Here is a 21149-nt window from a genome sequence, read left to right as displayed (position 1 = left end):
GCCCCATCCCCCACCTGCCCCAGGCCTCGTCCACCAGCCTCACCCGCCACTTTCCCCAGATGCAATTTCAGCCAAGATGTGGGAGATGAAAGGTGACGGGAAAGGCAGCAGCTTTCCCAGTTCCACCCATCTACAAAGCAGCTGCAGAACTCTCCAGAGGGTCCAAAGCTGACATACCCTCATTGTGCTGTGCTCGCCTCTTATCATCTCTCGCAACTCGAGGACTTTCCAACTTTCTGAAACAGAGAGAGAGACATAACTTGAACAAGAGAGAGACTGAGTCAGAGAGAGAAACAGCAACAGAGGGTGGGCGGCAGCGAGAGAGAGAGGAAGAGAGCGGGGCTGAGAGAGAGGGAGGGAGGGAGCGGGGCTGAGAGAGAGGGAGGGAGGGAGCGGGGCTGAGAGAGAGGGAGGGAGCGGGGCTGAGAGAGAGGGAGGGAGCGGGGCTGAGAGAGAGGGAGGGAGGGAGCGGGGCTGAGAGAGAGGGAGGGAGGGAGCGGGGCTGAGAGAGAGGGAGGGAGGGAGCGGGGCTGAGAGAGAGGGAGGGAGGGAGCGGGGCTGAGAGAGAGGGAGGGAGGGAGCGGGGCTGAGAGAGAGGGAGGGAGGGAGCGGGGCTGAGAGAGAGGGAGGGAGGGAGCGGGGCTGAGAGAGAGGGAGGGAGCGGGGCTGAGAGAGAGGGAGGGAGGGAGCGGGGCTGAGAGAGAGGGAGGGAGCGGGGCTGAGAGAGAGGGAGGGAGGGAGCGGGGCTGAGAGAGAGGGAGGGAGGGAGCGGGGCTGAGAGAGAGGGAGGGAGGGAGCGGGGCTGAGAGAGAGGGAGGGAGGGAGCGGGGCTGAGAGGGAGGGAGGGAGACAGAGGGAGCGGGGCTGAGAGGGAGGGAGGGAGCGGGGCTGAGAGGGAGGGAGGGAGACAGAGGGAGCGGGGCTGACAGAGAGAGAGAGAGACAGAGGGAGCGGGGCTGAGAGAGAGGGAGGGAGGGAGCGGGGCTGAGAGAGAGGGAGGGAGGGAGCGGGGCTGAGAGAGAGGGAGGGAGGGAGCGGGGCTGAGAGAGAGGGAGGGAGGGAGCGGGGCTGAGAGAGAGGGAGGGAGGGAGCGGGGCTGAGAGAGAGGGAGGGAGGGAGCGGGGCTGAGAGAGAGGGAGGGAGGGAGAGAGAGGGAGGGAGGGAGCGGGGCTGAGAGAGAACAAAGAACAAAGAACAATACAGCACAGGAACAGGCCCTTCGGCCCTCCAAGCCCGCGCCGCTCCCTGGTCCAAACTAGACCATTCTTTTGTATCCCTCCATTCCCGCTCCGTTCATATGGCTGTCGAGATAAGTCTTAAACGTTCCCAGTGTGTCTGCCTCCACCACCTTGCCCGGCAGCGCATTCCAGGCCCCCACCACCCTCTGTGTAAAATACATCCTTCTGATATCTGTGTTAAACCTTCCCCCCCCCTCACCTTGAACCTATGACCCCTTGTGAACGTCACCACCGACCTGGGGAAAAGCTTCCCACCGTTCACCCTATCTAAGCCTTTCATAATTTTATACACCTCTATTAGATCACCCCTCATCCTCCGTCTTTCCAGTGAGAACAACCCCAGTTTACCCAATCTCTCCTCATAACTAAGCCCTTCCATACCAGGCAACATCCTGGTAAACCTCCTCTGCACTCTCTCTAAAGCCTCCACGTCCTTCTGGTAGTGCGGCGACCAGAACTGGACGCAGTATTCCAAATGCGGCCAAACCAACGTTCTATACAACTGCAACATCAGACCCCAACTTTTATACTCTATGCCCCGTCCTATAAAGGCAAGCATGCCATATGCCTTATTCACTACCTTCTCCACCTGTGACGTCACCTTCAAGGATCTGTGGACTTGCACACCCAGGTCCCTCTGCGTATCTACACCCTTTATGGTTCTGCCATTTATCGTATAGCTCCCCCCTACGTTAGTTCTACCAAAATGCATCACTTCGCATTTATCTGGATTGAACTTCATCTGCCATTTCTTTGCCCAAATTTCCAGCCTATCTATATCCTTCTGTAGCCTCTGACAATGCTCCTCACTATCTGTAAGTCCTGCCATTTTCGTGTCGTCCGCAAACTTACTGATCACCCCAGTTACACCTTCTTCCAGATCGTTTATATAAATCACAAACAGCAGAGGTCCCAATACAGAGCCCTGCGGAACACCACTAGTCACAGGCATCCAGCCGGAAAAAGACCCTTCCACTACCACCCTCTGTCTTCTGTGACCAAGCCAGTTCTCCACCCATCTAGCCACCTCCCCGTTTATCCCATGAGATCCAACCTTTTGCACCAACCTACCACGTTGTCAAACGCTTTACTAAAGTCCATATAATCGACATCCACGGCCCTTCCCTCGTCAACCATTCTAGTCACTTCTTCAACAAACTCCACCAGATTAGAGAGAGAGAGGGAGACAGAGGGAGCGGGGCTGATCGAGAGAGAGAGAGAGAGAGACAGAGGGAGCGGGGCTGAGAGAGAGAGAGAGAGAGACACACACAGAGGGAGCGGGGCTGACAGAGAGAGAGAGAGAGAGACAGAGGGAGTGGGGCTGATTGAGAGAGAGAGACAGAGGGAGCGGGGCTGATCGAGAGAGAGAGAGAGAGAGGGAGCGGGGCTGATCGAGAGAGAGAGAGAGACAGAGGGAGCGGGGCTGATCGAGAGAGAGAGAGAGACAGAGGGAGTGGGGCTGATCGAGAGAGAGAGACAGAGGGAGCGGGGCTGATCGAGAGAGAGAGACAGAGGGAGCGGGGCTGATCGAGAGAGAGAGACAGAGGGAGCGGGGCTGATCGAGAGAGAGAGAGACAGAGGGAGCGGGGCTGATCGAGAGAGAGAGAGACAGACAGAGGGAGCGGGGCTGATCGAGAGAGAGAGAGACAGACAGAGGGAGTGGGGCTGATCGAGAGAGAGAGAGACAGACAGAGGGAGCGGGGCTGAGAGAGAGAGACAGACAGAGGGAGCGGGGCTGAGAGAGAGAGAGAGAGAGACAGAGGGAGCGGGGCTGATCGAGAGAGAGAGACAGAGACAGAGGGAGCGGGGCTGATCGAGAGAGAGAGAGATAGACAGAGGGAGCGGGGCTGAGAGAGAGAGACAGACAGAGGGAGCGGGGCTGAGAGAGAGAGAGAGAGAGACAGAGGGAGCGGGGCTGAGAGAGAGACAGAGACAGAGACAGAGGGAGCGGGGCTGATCGAGAGAGAGTGAGAGACAGAGGGAGCGGGGCTGATCGAGAGAGAGAGACAGAGGGAGCGGGGCTAAGAGAGAGAGACAGAGACAGAGGGAGCGGGGCTGATCGAGAGAGAGAGACAGAGGGAGCGGGGCTAAGAGAGAGAGAGAGACAGAGGGAGCGGGGCTGAGAGAGAGAGGGAGCGGGGCTGACAGAGCGAGTGAGGGCGTCCGTGCGAGGGCGTGCGAGCGAGGGCGTGCGAGCGAGGGCGTGCGAGCGAGGGCGCGCGAGCGAGGGCGTGCGAGCGAGGGCGCGCGAGCGAGGGCATGCGAGCGAGGGCGTGCGAGCGAGGGCGTGCGTGCGAGGGCGAGCGTACGAGGGCGTGCGTGCGAGGGCGTGTGTGCGAGAGTGTGCGAGGGCGTGCGTGCGAGGTCATGCGAGCGAGGGCGTGCGTGCGAGGGCGTGTGAGCGAGGGCGTGCGTGCGAGAGCGTGCGAGCAAGGGCGTGCGAGCAAGGGCGTGCGTGCGAGAGCGTACGAGAGAGGGCGTGCGAGGGCGTGCGTGCAAGGTCATGCGAGCGAGGGCGTGCGTGCGAGGGTGTGCGAGGGTGTGCATGCGAGGGCGTGTGAGCGAGGGCGTGCGAGTGAGGGCGTGCATGCGTGCATGGGAGCGCAAGATGGGGAAAGAGAGACAAGTGTGCGTGAGCGAGCATGCGGCAGAGAGCGTGCATGAGGGAGCACAAGATTGGAGAGGACAAGATGGGTCAGAGAGACGTGGGTGTGTGTGTGTGCGCACGCCAGCGCGCTATTACTTACGGAGAGTAGGGGTGGGCTCGTGGAGTGATCGATCTTTGGGTGGTACTCCCTGGTAACACATCCTGCGGCGACATCATCACATAGAACTGACCTGGATTGGAGGATAAGGGAGGGAAAGAAGGTCCAATTAGTAAACCTGGGGCAAAAGCAGAGAATGTGAGAGAGAGAGAGAGAGAGCTACTGATAGGCAGAGAGAGAAAGAGAAATAGACCCAGAAAGGTATGAATTAGTGCGGGAAGACGTGGGACATTATCGAGCACTCGCACAATATTTGTGTTCCTGGTCTCGCAAGACAGTCAGACATGCACCCACCCACAATCAAACTCGCAAATTAGCCCATTAAGGACTAAATTTAACCCAACAGAATGCAATTTTATGTGATCCTTCTGCTTTTACGATTGGCCAGGTGGCTTTTAGGTTTTTGCTTCAACCTCATAGAATCCCTACGGTACAGGAGGCCATTCGGTCCATCGAGTCTGCACCGACCGCAGCCCCACCCAGATCCCTATTCCTGTAACCCCACACATTTACCCTGCTAATCCCCCTGACACTAAGGAACAATTTAACATGGCCAATCAACATAACCCGCACATCTTTGGAGGAGGGCATGGGAGGAAACCGGAGCACCCGGAGGAAACCCACGAGGAGAATGTGCAAACCCCACACAGACAGTGACCCGAGGCTGGAATCGAACCTGGGTCCCTGGCACTGTGGGACAGCAGTGCCAACCACTGTGCCACCTCGTTCCAGGACAGGATGTAATGCCAGGGCTGAAATACAATTTAAAGGAGGTGCTGGAGGACTCAGGTTTGTGCTTTTTCCGTCAATATGTATTTTTCAGTTGCTCCCTGTGACAGGCTCCTCAATGATTTCCCTTTAGGTAATAATTTGCCTATTTTGTTTCTGCCAGAATGGATAACCTCACACTTATCTACATTTAACTCCATCTGCTAAATTTTGGCGCATTCTCCAAGCCTATCTATATCCGTCTGCAAAATCTTTATATCCTCTTCACTCCCTGCTCTCCCGCCTAGTTTAGGATCATCCGCAAATTTTGCTATGTTACCCTCTGTCCCTGCTCGCAGGTCATTCACATAGATTGTAAACAGTTGAGGTCTGAGGACTGACCCCTGCAGCACCGCGCTAATTACATTTCGCCAGCCAGAGGAGGGACCCTGACCCTGACCCTCTGCTTTCTGTCAGTCAACCAATCCTCACTCAAATCTAATATTCTACCCCCAACCCCCTGCGAGCTCACCTTCTGGATCAGAAGAGAGAGAGAGCGAGGGGCAGGGGGCGGGGCAGGGGGCGGGGCAGGGGGCGGGGCAGGGGGTGGTGCAGGGGGCGGGGCAGGGGGCGGCGCAGGGGGCGGGGCAGGGGGTGGCACAGGGGGCGGGGCAGGAGGCGGCGCAGGGGGCATGGGGCGGCGCAGGGGGCAGGGGGCATGGGGCGGCGCAGGGGGCAGGGGGCATGGGGCGGCGCAGGGGGCAGGGGGCGGCGCAGGGGGCAGGGGGCATGGGGCGGCGCAGGGGGCAGGGGGCGGCGCAGGGGGCAGGGGGCAGGGGGCAGCGCAGGGGGCAGGGGGCGGCGCAGGGGGCAGGGGGCGGCGCAGGGGGCAGGGGGCGGCGCAGGGGGCAGGGGGCGGCGCAGGGGGCAGGGGGCGGCGCAGGGGGCAGGGGGCAGGGGGCAGCGCAGGGGGCAGGGGGCGGCGCAGGGGGCATGGGGCGGCGCAGGGGGCAGGGGGCGGCGCAGGGGGCAGGGGGCATGGGGCGGCGCAGGGGGCAGGGGGCGGCGCAGGGGGCAGGGGGCAGGGGGCGGCGCAGGGGGCAGGGGGCAGGGGGCGGCGCAGGGGGCAGGGGGCATGGGGCGGCGCAGGGGGCAGGGGGCAGGGGGCGGCGCAGGGGGCAGGGGGTATGGGGCGGCGCAGGGGGCAGGGGGCAGGGGGCGGCGCAGGGGGCAGGGGGCGGCGCAGGGGGCAGGGGGCAGCGCAGGGGGCAGGGGGCGGCGCAGGGGGCAGGGGGCGGCGCAGGGGGCAGGGGGCAGGGGGCGGCGCAGGGGGCAGGGGGCGGCGCAGGGGGCATGGGGCGGCGCAGGGGGCGGCGCAGGGGGCGGCGCAGGGGGCGGCGCAGGGGGCAGGGGGCAGGGGGCATGGGGCGGCGCAGGGGGCAGGGGGCGGCGCAGGGGGCGGCGCAGGGGGCAGGGGGCAGGGGGCGGCGCAGGGGGCAGGGGGCAGGGGGCGGCGCAGGGGGCAGGGGGCGGCGCAGGGGGCAGGGGGCGGCGCAGGGGGCAGGGGGCGGCGCAGGGGGCAGGGGGCGGCGCAGGGGGCAGGGGGCGGCGCAGGGGGCAGGGGGCGGCGCAGGGGGCAGGGGGCGGCGCAGGGGGCAGGGGGCGGCGCAGGGGGCAGGGGGCGGGGCAGGGGGCAGGGGGCGGCGCAGGGGGCATGGGGCGGCGCAGGGGGCATGGGGCGGCGCAGGGGGCATGGGGCGGCGCAGGGGCATGTGGCGGCGCAGGGGGCAGGGGGCGGCGCAGGGGGCAGGGGGCATGTGGCGGCGCAGGGGGCATGGGGCGGCGCAGGGGGCATGGGGCGGCGCAGGGGGCATGGGGCGGCGCAGGGGGCAGGGGGCAGGGGGCATGGGGCGGCGCAGGGGGCAGGGGGCAGCGCAGGGGCATGTGGCGGGGCAGGGGGCATGGGGCGGCGCAGGGGGCAGGGGGCGGCGCAGGGGGCAGGGGGCAGGGGGCATGGGGCGGCGCAGGGGGCATGGGGCGGCGCAGGGGCATGTGGCGGCGCAGGGGGCAGGGGGCAGGGGGCATGGGGCGGCGCAGGGGGCAGGGGGCATGGGGCGGCGCAGGGGGCAGGGGGCAGGGGGCGGCGCAGGGGGCGGCGCAGGGGGTGGCGCAGGGGGCAGGGGGCAGGGGGCGGCGCAGGGGGCAGGGGGCAGGGGGCGGCGCAGGGGGCGGCGCAGGGCGCAGGGGGCAGGGGGCAGGGGGCGGCGCAGGGGGCAGGGGGCAGGGGGCGGCGCAGGGGGCGGCGCAGGGGGCGGCGCAGGGGGCGGCGCAGGGGGCAGGGGGCATGGGGCGGCGCAGGGGGCAGCGCAGGGGGCAGGGGGCAGGGGGCGGCGCAGGGGGCAGGGGGCAGGGGGCAGCGCAGGGCGCAGGGGGCAGGGGGCAGCGCAGGGCGCAGGGGGCAGGGGGCAGGGGGCGGCGCAGGGGGCAGGGGGCAGGGGGCGGCGCAGGGGGCGGCGCAGGGCGCAGGGGGCAGGGGGCGGCGCAGGGGGCAGGGGGCAGGGGGCGGCGCAGGGGGCGGCGCAGGGGGCGGCGCAGGGGGCGGCGCAGGGGGCAGGGGGCATGGGGCGGCGCAGGGGGCAGCGCAGGGGGCGGCGCAGGGGGCGGCGCAGGGGGCGGCGCAGGGGGCGGCGCAGGGGGCAGGGGGCATGGGGCATGGGGCGGCGCAGGGGGAAGCGCAGGGGGCGGCGCAGGGGGCGGCGCAGGGGGCAGGGGGCATGGGGCGGCGCAGGGGGCATGGGGCGGCGCAGGGGGCATGGGGCGGCGCAGGGGGCAGCGCAGGGGGCAGGGGGCATGGGGCGGCGCAGGGGGCATGGGGCGGCGCAGGGGGCATGGGGCGGCGCAGGGGGCAGGGGGCGACGCAGGGGGCAGGGGGCATGGGGCGGCGCAGGGGGCATGGGGCGGCGCAGGGGGCAGGGGGCATGGGGCGGCGCAGGGGGCAGGGGGCGGCGCAGGGGGCAGGGGGCATGGGGCGGCGCAGGGGGCAGGGGGCGGCGCAGGGTGCAGGGGGCGGCGCAGGGGGCAGGGGGCGGCGCAGGGGGCATGGGGCGGCGCAGGGGGCAGGGGGCGGCGCAGGGGGCAGGGGGCAGGGGGCGGCGCAGGGGGCAGGGGGCAGGGGGCGGCGCAGGGGGCAGGGGGCGGCGCAGGGGGCAGGGGGCAGGGGGCGGCGCAGGGGGCAGGGGGCAGGGGGCGGCGCAGGGGGCAGGGGGCGGCGCAGGGGGCAGGGGGCATGGGGCGGCGCAGGGGGCAGGGGGCGGCGCAGGGGGCAGGGGGCAGTGGGCGGCGCAGGGGGCAGGGGGCGGCGCAGGGGGCAGGGGGCGGCGCAGGGGGCAGGGGGCAGGGGCGGCGCAGGGGCATGGGGCGGCGCAGGGGGCGGCGCAGGGGGCATGGGGCGGCGCAGGGGGCAGGGGGCAGGGGGCAGGGGGCGGCGCAGGGGGCGGCGCAGGGGGCGGCGCAGGGGGCAGGGGGCATGGGGCGGCGCAGGGGGCATGGGGCGGCGCAGGGGGCGGCGCAGGGGGCATGGGGCGGCGCAGGGGGCGGCGCAGGGGGCGGCGCAGGGGGCATGGGGCGGCGCAGGGGGCAGGGGTCAGGGGGCGGCGCAGGGGGCATGGGGCGGCGCAGGGGGCAGGGGGCAGGGGGCAGGGGGCGGCGCAGGGGGCAGGGGGCAGGGGGCGGCGCAGGGGGCAGGGGGCGGCGCAGGGGGCAGGGGGCAGGGGGCGGCGCAGGGGGCAGGGGGCGGCGCAGGGGGCAGGGGGCAGGGGGCGGCGCAGGGGGCAGGGGGCGGCGCAGGGGGCAGGGGGCATGGGGCGGCGCAGGGGGCAGGGGGCGGCGCAGGGGGCAGGGGGCAGTGGGCGGCGCAGGGGGCAGGGGGCGGCGCAGGGGGCAGGGGGCGGCGCAGGGGGCAGGGGGCAGGGGGCGGCGCAGGGGGCATGGGGCGGCGCAGGAGGCGGCGCAGGGGGCATGGGGCGGCGCAGGGGGCAGGGGGCAGGGGGCAGGGGGCGGCGCAGGGGGCGGCGCAGGGGGCGGCGCAGGGGGCAGGGGGCATGGGGCGGCGCAGGGGGCAGGGGGCAGGGGGCGGCGCAGGGGGCAGGGGGCAGGGGGCGGCGCAGGGGGCGGCGCAGGGGGCAGGGGGCATGGGGCGGCGCAGGGGGCATGGGGCGGCGCAGGGGGCGGCGCAGGGGGCGGCGCAGGGGGCGGCGCAGGGGGCAGGGGGCAGGGGGCAGGGGGCGGCGCAGGGGGCATGGGGCGGCGCAGGGGGCAGGGGGCGGCGCAGGGGGCAGGGGGCGGCGCAGGGGGCAGGGGGCAGGGGGCGGCGCAGGGGGCAGGGGGCATGGGGCGGCGCAGGGGGCAGGGGGCAGGGGGCGGCGCAGGGGGCGGCGCAGGGGGTGGCGCAGGGGGCGGCGCAGGGGGCAGGGGGCAGGGGGCGGCGCAGGGGGCAGGGGGCAGGGGGCGGCGCAGGGGGCGGCGCAGGGGGCGGCGCAGGGGGCAGGGGGCAGGGGGCGGCGCAGGGGGCAGGGGGCAGGGGGCGGCGCAGGGGGCGGCGCAGGGGGCGGCGCAGGGGGCGGCGCAGGGGGCGGCGCAGGGGGCGGCGCAGGGGGCAGCGCAGGGGGCAGGGCATGGGGCGGCGCAGGGGGCAGCGCAGGGGGCAGGGGGCATGGGGCGGCGCAGGGGGCAGCGCAGGGGGCGGCGCAGGGGGCGGCGCAGGGGGCAGGGGGCGGCGCAGGGGGCATGGGGCGGCGCAGGGGGCATGGGGCGGCGCAGGGGGCAGCGCAGGGGGCAGGGGGCATGGGGCGGCGCAGGGGGCATGGGGCGGCGCAGGGGGCATGGGGCGGCGCAGGGGGCAGGGGGCAGGGGGCGGCGCAGGGGGCAGGGGGCATGGGGCGGCGCAGGGGGCATGGGGCGGCGCAGGGGGCAGGGGGCATGGGGCGGCGCAGGGGGCAGGGGGCGGCGCAGGGGGCAGGGGGCATGGGGCGGCGCAGGGGGCAGGGGGCGGCGCAGGGGGCAGGGGGCGGCGCAGGGGGCAGGGGGCGGCGCAGGGGGCAGGGGGCGGCGCAGGGGGCAGGGGGCGGCGCAGGGGGCAGGGGGCAGGGGGCGGCGCAGGGGGCAGGGGGCAGGGGGCGGCGCAGGGGGCAGGGGGCGGCGCAGGGGGCAGGGGGCAGGGGGCGGCGCAGGGGGCAGGGGGCGGCGCAGGGGGCAGGGGGCAGGGGGCGGCGCAGGGGGCAGGGGGCGGCGCAGGGGGCAGGGCGCATGGGGCGGCGCAGGGGGCAGGGGGCGGCGCAGGGGGCAGGGGGCAGTGGGCGGCGCAGGGGGCAGGGGGCGGCGCAGGGGGCAGGGGGCGGCGCAGGGGGCAGGGGGCAGGGGGCGGCGCAGGGGGCATGGGGCGGCGCAGGGGGCGGCGCAGGGGGCATGGGGCGGCGCAGGGGGCAGGGGGCAGGGGGCAGGGGGCGGCGCAGGGGGCGGCGCAGGGGGAGGCGCAGGGGGCAGGGGGCATGGGGCGGCGCAGGGGGCATGGGGCGGCGCAGGGGGCATGGGGCGGCGCAGGGGCGGCGCAGGGGGCATGGGGCGGCGCAGGGGGCATGGGGCAGGGGGCAGGGGGCGGCGCAGGGGGCATGGGGCGGCGCAGGGGGCATGGGGCGGCGCAGGGGGCATGGGGCGGCGCAGGGGGCATGGGGCAGGGGGCAGGGGGCGGCGCAGGGGGCATGGGGCGGCGCAGGGGGCAGGGGGCAGGGGGCAGGGGGCGGCGCAGGGGGCATGGGGCGGCGCAGGGGGCAGGGGGCAGGGGGCAGGGGGCGGCGCAGGGGGCAGGGGGCAGGGGGCGGCGCAGGGGGCAGGGGGCAGGGGGCGGCGCAGGGGGCAGGGGGCGGCGCAGGGGGCAGGGGGCAGGGGGCGGCGCAGGGGGCAGGGGGCAGGGGGCAGGGGCGGCGCAGGGGCGGCGCAGGGAGCGGCGCAGGGGGCAGGGGGCATGGGGCGGCGCAGGGGGCATGGGGCGGCGCAGGGGGCATGGGGCGGCGCAGGGGGCGGCGCAGGGGCATGGGGCGGCGCAGGGGGCGGCGCAGGGGGCGGCGCAGGGGGCATGGGGCGGCGCAGGGGGCAGGGGGCAGGGGGCAGGGGGCGGCGCAGGGGGCATGGGGCGGCGCAGGGGGCAGGGGGCAGGGGGCAGGGGGCGGCGCAGGGGGCAGGGGGCGGCGCAGGGGGCAGGGGGCGGCGCAGGGGGCAGGGGGCAGGGGGCGGCGCAGGGGGCAGGGGGCGGCGCAGGGGGCAGGGGGCAGGGGGCGGCGCAGGGGGCAGGGGGCGGCGCAGGGGGCAGGGGGCATGGGGCGGCGCAGGGGGCAGGGGGCGGCGCAGGGGGCAGGGGGCAGTGGGCGGCGCAGGGGGCAGGGGGCGGCGCAGGGGGCAGGGGGCGGCGCAGGGGGCAGGGGGCAGGGGGCGGCGCAGGGGGCAGGGGGCAGGGGGCGGCGCAGGGGGCATGGGGCGGCGCAGGGGGCATGGGGCGGCGCAGGGGGCAGGGGGCAGGGGGCAGGGGGCAGGGGGCGGCGCAGGGGGCGGCGCAGGGGGCAGGGGGCATGGGGCGGCGCAGGGGGCAGGGGGCAGGGGGCGGCGCAGGGGGCAGGGGGCAGGGGGCGGCGCAGGGGGCGGCGCAGGGGGCAGGGGGCATGGGGCGGCGCAGGGGGCATGGGGCATGGGGCGGCGCAGGGGGCGGCGCAGGGGGCATGGGGCGGCGCAGGGGGCGGCGCAGGGGGCGGCGCAGGGGGCATGGGGCGGCGCAGGGGGCAGGGGGCAGGGGGCAGGGGGCGGCGCAGGGGGCATGGGGCGGCGCAGGGGGCAGGGGGCAGGGGGCAGGGGGCGGCGCAGGGGGCAGGGGGCGGCGCAGGGGGCAGGGGGCGGCGCAGGGGGCAGGGGGCAGGGGGCGGCGCAGGGGGCAGGGGGCGGCGCAGGGGGCAGGGGGCAGGGGGCGGCGCAGGGGGCAGGGGGCGGCGCAGGGGGCAGGGGGCATGGGGCGGCGCAGGGGGCAGGGGGCGGCGCAGGGGGCAGGGGGCAGTGGGCGGCGCAGGGGGCAGGGGGCGGCGCAGGGGGCAGGGGGCGGCGCAGGGGGCAGGGGGCAGGGGGCGGCGCAGGGGGCAGGGGGCAGGGGGCGGCGCAGGGGGCATGGGGCGGCGCAGGGGGCGGCGCAGGGGGCATGGGGCGGCGCAGGGGGCAGGGGGCAGGGGGCAGGGGGCAGGGGGCGGCGCAGGGGGCGGCGCAGGGGGCAGGGGGCATGGGGCGGCGCAGGGGGCAGGGGGCAGGGGGCGGCGCAGGGGGCAGGGGGCAGGGGGCGGCGCAGGGGGCGGCGCAGGGGGCAGGGGGCATGGGGCGGCGCAGGGGGCATGGGGCATGGGGCGGCGCAGGGGGCGGCGCAGGGGGCAGGGGGCATGGGGCGGCGCAGGGGGCGGCGCAGGGGGCGGCGCAGGGGGCAGGGGGCATGGGGCGGCGCAGGGGGCGGCGCAGGGGGCAGGGGGCATGGGGCGGCGCAGGGGGCAGGGGGCATGGGGCGGCGCAGGGGGCAGGGGGCAGGGGGCGGCGCAGGGGGCGGCGCAGGGGGTGGCGCAGGGGGCGGCGCAGGGGGCAGGGGGCAGGGGGCGGCGCAGGGGCAGGGGGCAGGGGGCGGCGCAGGGGGCGGCGCAGGGGGCGGCGCAGGGGGCAGGGGGCAGGGGGCGGCGCAGGGGGCAGGGGGCAGGGGGCGGCGCAGGAGGCGGCGCAGGGGGCGGCGCAGGGGGCGGCGCAGGGGGCGGCGCAGGGGGCGGCGCAGGGGGCAGCGCAGGGGGCAGGGGGCATGGGGCGGCGCAGGGGGCAGCGCAGGGGGCAGGGGGCATGGGGCGGCGCAGGGGGCAGCGCAGGGGGCGGCGCAGGGGGCGGCGCAGGGGGCAGGGGGCGGCGCAGGGGGCATGGGGCGGCGCAGGGGGCATGGGGCGGCGCAGGGGGCAGCGCAGGGGGCAGGGGGCATGGGGCGGCGCAGGGGGCATGGGGCGGCGCAGGGGGCATGGGGCGGCGCAGGGGGCAGGGGGCAGGGGGCGGCGCAGGGGGCAGGGGGCATGGGGCGGCGCAGGGGGCAGGGGGCATGGGGCGGCGCAGGGGGCAGGGGGCGGCGCAGGGGGCAGGGGGCATGGGGCGGCGCAGGGGGCAGGGGGCGGCGCAGGGGGCAGGGGGCGGCGCAGGGGGCAGGGGGCGGCGCAGGGGGCATGGGGCGGCGCAGGGGGCAGGGGGCGGCGCAGGGGGCAGGGGGCAGGGGGCGGCGCAGGGGGCAGGGGGCAGGGGGCGGCGCAGGGGGCAGGGGGCGGCGCAGGGGGCAGGGGGCAGGGGGCGGCGCAGGGGGCAGGGGGCGGCGCAGGGGGCAGGGGGCAGGGGGCGGCGCAGGGGGCAGGGGGCGGCGCAGGGGGCAGGGGGCATGGGGCGGCGCAGGGGGCAGGGGGCGGCGCAGGGGGCAGGGGGCAGTGGGCGGCGCAGGGGGCAGGGGGCGGCGCAGGGGGCAGGGGGCGGCGCAGGGGGCAGGGGGCAGGGGGCGGCGCAGGGGGCATGGGGCGGCGCAGGGGGCGGCGCAGGGGGCATGGGGCGGCGCAGGGGGCAGGGGGCAGGGGGCAGGGGGCGGCGCAGGGGGCGGCGCAGGGGGCGGCGCAGGGGGCAGGGGGCATGGGGCGGCGCAGGGGGCATGGGGCGGCGCAGGGGGCATGGGGCGGCGCAGGGGGCGGCGCAGGGGGCATGGGGCGGCGCAGGGGGCGGCGCAGGGGGCGGCGCAGGGGGCATGGGGCGGCGCAGGGGGCAGGGGGCAGGGGGCAGGGGGCGGCGCAGGGGGCATGGGGCGGCGCAGGGGGCAGGGGGCAGGGGGCGGCGCAGGGGGCAGGGGGCAGGGGGCGGCGCAGGGGGCAGGGGGCGGCGCAGGGGGCAGGGGGCAGGGGGCGGCGCAGGGGGCAGGGGGCGGCGCAGGGGGCAGGGGGCAGGGGGCGGCGCAGGGGGCAGGGGGCGGCGCAGGGGGCAGGGGGCATGGGGCGGCGCAGGGGGCAGGGGGCGGCGCAGGGGGCAGGGGGCAGTGGGCGGCGCAGGGGGCAGTGGGCGGCGCAGGGGGCAGGGGGCGGCGCAGGGGGCAGGGGGCGGCGCAGGGGGCAGGGGGCAGGGGGCGGCGCAGGGGGCAGGGGGCAGGGGGCGGCGCAGGGGGCATGGGGCGGCGCAGGGGGCGGCGCAGGGGGCATGGGGCGGCGGGGGGGGCAGGGGGCAGGGGGCAGGGGGCAGGGGGCGGCGCAGGGGGCGGCGCAGTGGGCGGCGCAGGGGGCAGGGGGCATGGGGCGGCGCAGGGGGCAGGGGGCAGGGGGCGGCGCAGGGGGCAGGGGGCAGGGGGCGGCGCAGGGGGCGGCGCAGGGGGCAGGGGGCGGCGCAGGGGGCATGGGGCGGCGCAGGGGGCGGCGCAGGGGGCGGCGCAGGGGGCATGGGGCGGCGCAGGGGGCAGGGGGCAGGGGGCAGGGGGCAGGGGGCGGCGCAGGGGGCATGGGGCGGCGCAGGGGGCATGGGGCGGCGCAGGGGGCATGGGGCGGCGCAGGGGGCAGGGGGCGGCGCAGGGGGCGGCGCAGGGGGCGGCGCAGGGGGTGGCGCAGGGGGCAGGGGGCGGCGCAGGGGCAGGGGGCGGCGCAGGGGGCAGGGGGCGGCGCAGGGGCAGGGGGCGGGGCAGGGGGCGGCGCAGGGGCAGGGGGCGGCGCAGGGGGCAGGGGGCGGCGCAGGGGCAGGGGGCGGCGCAGGGGGCAGGGGGCGGCGCAGGGGGCAGGGGGCGGCGCAGGGGGCAGGGGGCGGCGCAGGGGGCAGGGGGCGGCGCAGGGGGCAGGGGGCGGCGCAGGGGCAGGGGGCGGGGCAGGGGCGGCGCAGGGGGCGGCGCAGGGGGCAGGGGGCGGCACAGGGGGCGGCGCAGGGGGCAGGGGGCAGGGGGCAGGGGGCGGCGCAGGGGGCATGGGGCGGCGCAGGGGGCGGCGCAGGGGGCGGCGCAGGGGGCGGCGCAGGGGGCAGGGGGCAGGGGGCGGCGCAGGGGGCAGGGGGCAGGGGGCGGCGCAGGGGGCGGCGCAGGGGGCGGCGCAGGGGGCAGGGGGCAGGGGGCGGCGCAGGGGGCAGGGGGCAGGGGGCGGCGCATGGGGCGGCGCAGGGGGCGGCGCAGGGGGCGGCACAGGGGGCAGGGGGCGGCGCAGGGGGCGGCGCAGGGGGCGGCGCAGGGGGCAGGGGGCGGCGCAGGGGGCGGCGCAGGGGGCATGGGGCGGCGCAGGGGGCGGCGCAGGGGGCAGGGGGCGGCGCAGGGGGCGGCGCAGGGGGCGGCACAGGGGCAGGGGGCGGCGCAGGGGGCGGCGCAGGGGGCGGCGCAGGGGGCGGCGCAGGGGGCAGGGGGCGGCGCAGGGGGCGGCGCAGGGGCAGGGGGCGGGGCAGGGGGCGGCGCAGGGGGCAGGGGGCGGGGCAGGGGGCGGGGCAGGGGGCGGCACAGGGGGCGGCGCAGGGGGCGGCGCAGGGGCAGGGGGCGGCGCAGGGGGCAGGGGGCGGCGCAGGGGCAGGGGGCGGCGCAGGGGGCGGCGCAGGGGCAGGGGGCGCCGCAGGGGGCAGGGGGCGGCGCAGGGGGCAGGGGGCGGCGCAGGGGGCAGGGGGCGGCGCAGGGGGCAGGGGGCGGCGCAGGGGCAGGGGCGGCTGACAGAGAGAGTTTGAAGTTTATTTATTAGTGTCACAAATCGGTTTACATTAACACTGCAATGAAGTTACTGTGAAAATCCCCTTGTCACCACACTCTGGCACCTGTTCGGGTGCACTGAGGGAGAATTTAACATGGCCAACGCACCTAACCAGCACATCTTTCATAGAACATAGAATGGTAGGAGGAAACCGGAGCACCCGGAGGAAACCATGGAGACACGGAGAAAGTGCAAACTCCACACAGACAGCGACCCAAGCTGGGAATTGAACCCGAGGGTCCCTGGCGCTGTGAGGCAGCAGTGCCGACCACCGTGGTGCCCTGTGACAGAGAGAGGGAGGGAGATAGGGAAATGTATTCCCGTTGAGCTGACTCCATTCTGAGTTGGACACTGTTACGGTGAGATGATTCCTCTGTTCTCAGTGGAACTAGAGAACTGGCTCCATCCCAGGGTATACCTACCGGCTGCAGCTGAGGCTGCCTGGCTCAGGATGGCATCAGAGCCCTGAGATGTCACCACAGCCGTGGCAGAGGAATCGGCGGTGGGGAGGTAGGCAAAGCGGGTCTCCGATCCCGAGCTTTCGATCTCCGTGTTTTCCCCATTGATGAAGGACCCCTGGAGGACTGACTGGAGACGGAGGGTGGGGTTGAAAGAGTGGAAAAGGGGAAAAAGAAAAGTTGATTAACCATCATATGTCAAATCAGGAGAGAGTGAAAAAAAAGCAGAAGTGCGAATCAGGCATTTTCAGCGGTGATATTGCTGACAACTGATCTCTCACCGACCCTCCAGATACAGAGCATCAAGCAGCAGGTCTCGGGACCAGGAACAGGGTTAGATACACAGTTAAGCTCCCAGGGCAGGTGCTGTGGCTCCAGTACAGAGTTGCACTTTTACCTGTGTCATGGCCTGCGATGTGGGTGAGAATCCGGGTGCCGTGGTTAGTACACTCACTGCTGCCGTGCCCTCATTCTGGACATCCAAAGGGGCATCGGTCACCTGAATAACACGGTAGGTCACCTGCTGGAGAGCGGCAAAGTGAGAGAGAGAGAAAATTCGTAAACGTTTAGCCATTTGATTCCCTCTCCACAGGCTGCCCTACACTCCACTATCTCTCCATCCCTGGTGGCCTTGTGTTTCAATGCACAGATTCCGAGGGGTATCTTCTTCTCCCCAGCCATCTGTATTAAATGCCGAATATCGCTGGCCTTTCCCGGCCTGGCCAGATCACTGAACCTTTTATTGCAGCGTGCGCGATGCTCCAACAGTTAGAATTTATCCCACACCGCCCTCGGTCACGCTCCAAGACACGCAAGCCCACACACCATGCCTTACCTGCCCGCCACTGTTGTCAGTACGGAAGATGTATCGCACGGCAGGGTCGGTGGTGAAGGAGCCTGGGGACTGGACACTGGTGATGCTCGGTGGATCCTGGTCCTCTTCCTGTGGAACTCCCCCTGAAAGATTGGAAGACAAACACACACACACAATACAACTGCTGTTCAGGAAGTACAAAGACCCACTGCAGCTCAGCACACGTTCCAAGGCTGTTTAAAAAGTTTATTTATTAGTGTTACAAGTGGGCTTACATTAACACTGCAATGGAGTTACTGTGAAAATCCCCTAGTCACCACACTCCGGTGCCTGTTCGGGTTACACTGAGGGAGAATTTAGCACGGCCAATCCACCTAACCTGCACATCTTTGGTGTGTGGGTGGAAACCCAAGCAGACACGGGGAGAACGTGCAAACTCCACACAGACAGTGACCCAAGGCTGGAATTGAACCCGGGCCCATGTGCGGTAACAGTGCTAACCACTGTGCCACCGACTGTATAGAGTCCCACAACACACACCTGCACACACACACACGTACGTACACAGATGTACACACATAGACACATACGTACACAGGTACACACGTACATACGTACGCACATGTACGTATGCACGCGCGCACGTGTGTACATTTGTGTATGTGTGTACATCTATGTACACACGCACATACGTATGTACACACGCACGTACGCACACACGCACGTACACACGCACGGACACACGCACGTACGGACACACACGCACGGACACACACGCACGGACACACGCACACATGCACGAATGTACGTACACACGTACATACGTACGCACATACGTACACACGCACGCACGTACACACGCACGCACGAACACACGCACGCACGAATATACGTACACACGCACATACGTACGCACATACGTACACGCATGCACGTACACACGCACGTACACACGCACGCACGTATGTACACATGCACGCACGTACACACGCACGCACGTACACACACGCACATACGTACACATGCACGAATATACGTACACACGCACATACGTACGCACATACACACACGCACGCACGTACACACGCACGTACACACGCACGTACACACGCACGTACACACGCACGCACGTACGTACACACGCAGGCACGTACACACGCACGCACGTACGTACACACGCAGGCCGTACACACGCACGCACGTACGTACACACGTACGTACACACGCACGCACGTACGTACACACGCACGCACGCACACACGCACGAACGTACACACGCACGCACATACGTACACACGCACGCACATACGCACACACGCACACGCACGTACACATGCACGAATGTACGTACACACGCACGCACGTGCACACGCCGTACACACGCATGCACATACGTACACACGCACGCACGTACGTACACACACCGTACACACGCATGCACATACGTACACACGCACGCACGTACGTACACACGCCGTACACACGCATGCACATACGTACACACGCACGTACGTACACACGCACGCACGTACATACACACGCACGCACGTACACACGTACGCACGTACGCACGCACGTACACACGCGCGCACGTACGTACACACGCACGCACATACGTACACACGCACGCACGTACATACACACGCACGCACGCACGTATGTACACACGCACGCACGTACACACGCACGCACGTACACACACGCACATACGTACACATGCACGAATATACGTACACACGCACATACGTACGCACATACGTACACGCACGCACGTACACACGCACGTACACACGCACGCACGTACACACGCACGCACGTACACACGCACGTACACACGCACGTACACACGCACGTACACACGCACGCACGTACACACGCATGCACGTACACACACGCACATACGTACACATGCACGAATATACGTACAGACGCACATACGTACGCACATACACGCACGCACGCACGTACACACGCACGCACGTACACGCACGCACACACGCATGCACGTACGTACACACGCACGCACGTACACACGCACGCACGAACGTACACACGCACGCACATACGTACACACGCACGCACATACGTACACACGCACGCACACACGCACGCACGTACACACGCACACACGCACGTACACACGCACACGCACGTACAAATGCACGAATGTACGTACACACGCACGCACGTGCACACGCCGTACACACGCATGCACATACGTACACACGCACGCACGTACACACGCACGCACGTATACACACGCACGCACATACATACACACACACACACGCACGTACGCCGTACACACGTACGTACACACGCACGCACATACGTACACACGCACGCACGTACATACACACGCACGCACATACGTACACACGCACGCACGTTCACACACACGCACGCACGTACGTACACACGCACGCACGCACGTACGTACACACGCACGCACGTACACCCGCACGCACATACGTACACACGCACGCACGTACGTACACACGCACGCACGTACACACGCACGCACGTACACACGCATGCACGTACGTACACACGCACACACACACGCATGCACGTACACACGCACGCACGCACGTACGTACACACGCACGTACACACAAACGCACGTATGTACGCACGCACGCACGCACACATGCACGTAGGTACACACGAACGCACGCACGTAGGTACACACGAACGCACGCACGTACGTACACACGAACGCACGCACGTAGGTACACACGAACGCATGCACGTAGGTACACACGAACGCACGCACGTAGGTACACACGCACGCACGTACACACGAACGCACGCACGTAGGTACACACGAACGCACGCACGTAGGTACACACGCACGCACGTACACACGAACGCACGCACGTAGGTACACACGAACGCACGCACGTAGGTACACACGCACGCACGCACGTACACACGAACGCACGCACGTAGGTACACACGAACGCACGCACGTACGTACACACGCACGTACACACACACACACGAACGCACGCACGTAGGTACACACGAACGCACGCACGTAGGTACACACGAACGCACGCACGTACGTACACACGCACGTACACACACACACACGAACGCTCGCACGTACGTACACACGAACGCACGTACGCACGCACGTACGTACGCACGAACGCACGCACGTACGCACGAACGCACGCACGTAGGTACGCACGAACGCACGCACGTAGGTACACACGAACGCACGCACGCACGTACACACGAACGCACGCACGTACGTACACACACACGCACGCACGCACGTACACACACACGCACGCACACACGCACGTAGGTACACACGAACGCACGTAGGTACACACGAACGCACGCACGTACGTACGCACGAACGCACGCACGTAGGTACACACGAACGCACGTAGGTACACACGAACGCACGCACGTACGTACGCACGAACGCACGCACGTTGGTACACACGAACGCACGTAGGTACACACGAACGCACGCACGTACGTACGCACGAACGCACGCACGTAGGTACACACGAACGCACGTAGGTACACACGAACGCACGCACGTACGTACGCACGAACGCACGCACGTTGGTACACACGAACGCACGTAGGTACACACAAACGCACGCACTTACGTACGCACGAACGCACGCATGTACGTACACACGAACGCACGCACGTACGTACACGCGAACGCACGCACGTACGTACACGCGAACGCACGCACGTACGTACACACGAACGCACGCACGTACGTACACACGAACGCACGCACGTACGTACACACGAACGCACGTACGCACACGTACATACACACGAACGCACGCACGTACGTACACACGCACGCACACACGCACGTACACACGCACGTACACACGCACGTACGCACGCACGCACGCACCCACGTACGCATGCACGTACACACGCACTCACGTACGTACACACGCACGCACGTACGTACACACGCACGCACGTACGTACACGCACGCACGTACACACGCACATACGTACACACGCATGCACATACGTACACACGCACGCACATACGTACACACGCACAAATGTACGTACGTACGCACATACGTACGCACATAGGTACATATGCACGCACGTATGTACACACGCACGCACGTACACACGCACGCACGTACACACGCACGCACGTACGTACACACGCACAAATGTACGTACGTACGCACATACGTACGCACATAGGTACACATGCACGCACTTACGTACACACGCACGTACACACGCACGCACATACGTACACACGTACACATGCACGAATATACGTACACACGCACATACGTACGCACATACGTACACGCACGCACGAACGTACACACGCACGCACATACGTACACACGCACGCACGCACGTACACA

At 71.3% G+C, this 21149-nt stretch overlaps 1 protein-coding gene across 1 annotated transcript in view; it reads right to left on the bottom strand.

Annotated features, from left to right (window-relative positions):
- Nucleotides 1–177: 177 nt before the first annotated feature.
- LOC144490118 (upstream stimulatory factor 1-like) overlaps nt 178–21149 on the bottom strand; it is a gene marked incomplete at its 3' end in the record, with an annotated part of 41589 nt that continues 20617 nt past the window's right edge. The window contains exons 3-7 of the mRNA XM_078207928.1: nt 16786–16907; nt 16348–16470; nt 15915–16080; nt 3986–4076; nt 178–236 (exon numbers count right to left, since the gene is read on the bottom strand). Coding sequence (XP_078064054.1) covers nt 178–236; nt 3986–4076; nt 15915–16080; nt 16348–16470; nt 16786–16907 — 561 coding nt within the window. The remainder of the gene's footprint in view (nt 237–3985; nt 4077–15914; nt 16081–16347; nt 16471–16785; nt 16908–21149) is intronic.

Source organism: Mustelus asterias, unplaced genomic scaffold, assembly GCF_964213995.1.
Source record: "Mustelus asterias unplaced genomic scaffold, sMusAst1.hap1.1 HAP1_SCAFFOLD_2890, whole genome shotgun sequence".
NCBI classification, from domain to species: Eukaryota; Metazoa; Chordata; class Chondrichthyes; order Carcharhiniformes; family Triakidae; genus Mustelus; species Mustelus asterias.
This window is presented reverse-complemented; position numbering and strand designations above follow the sequence as displayed.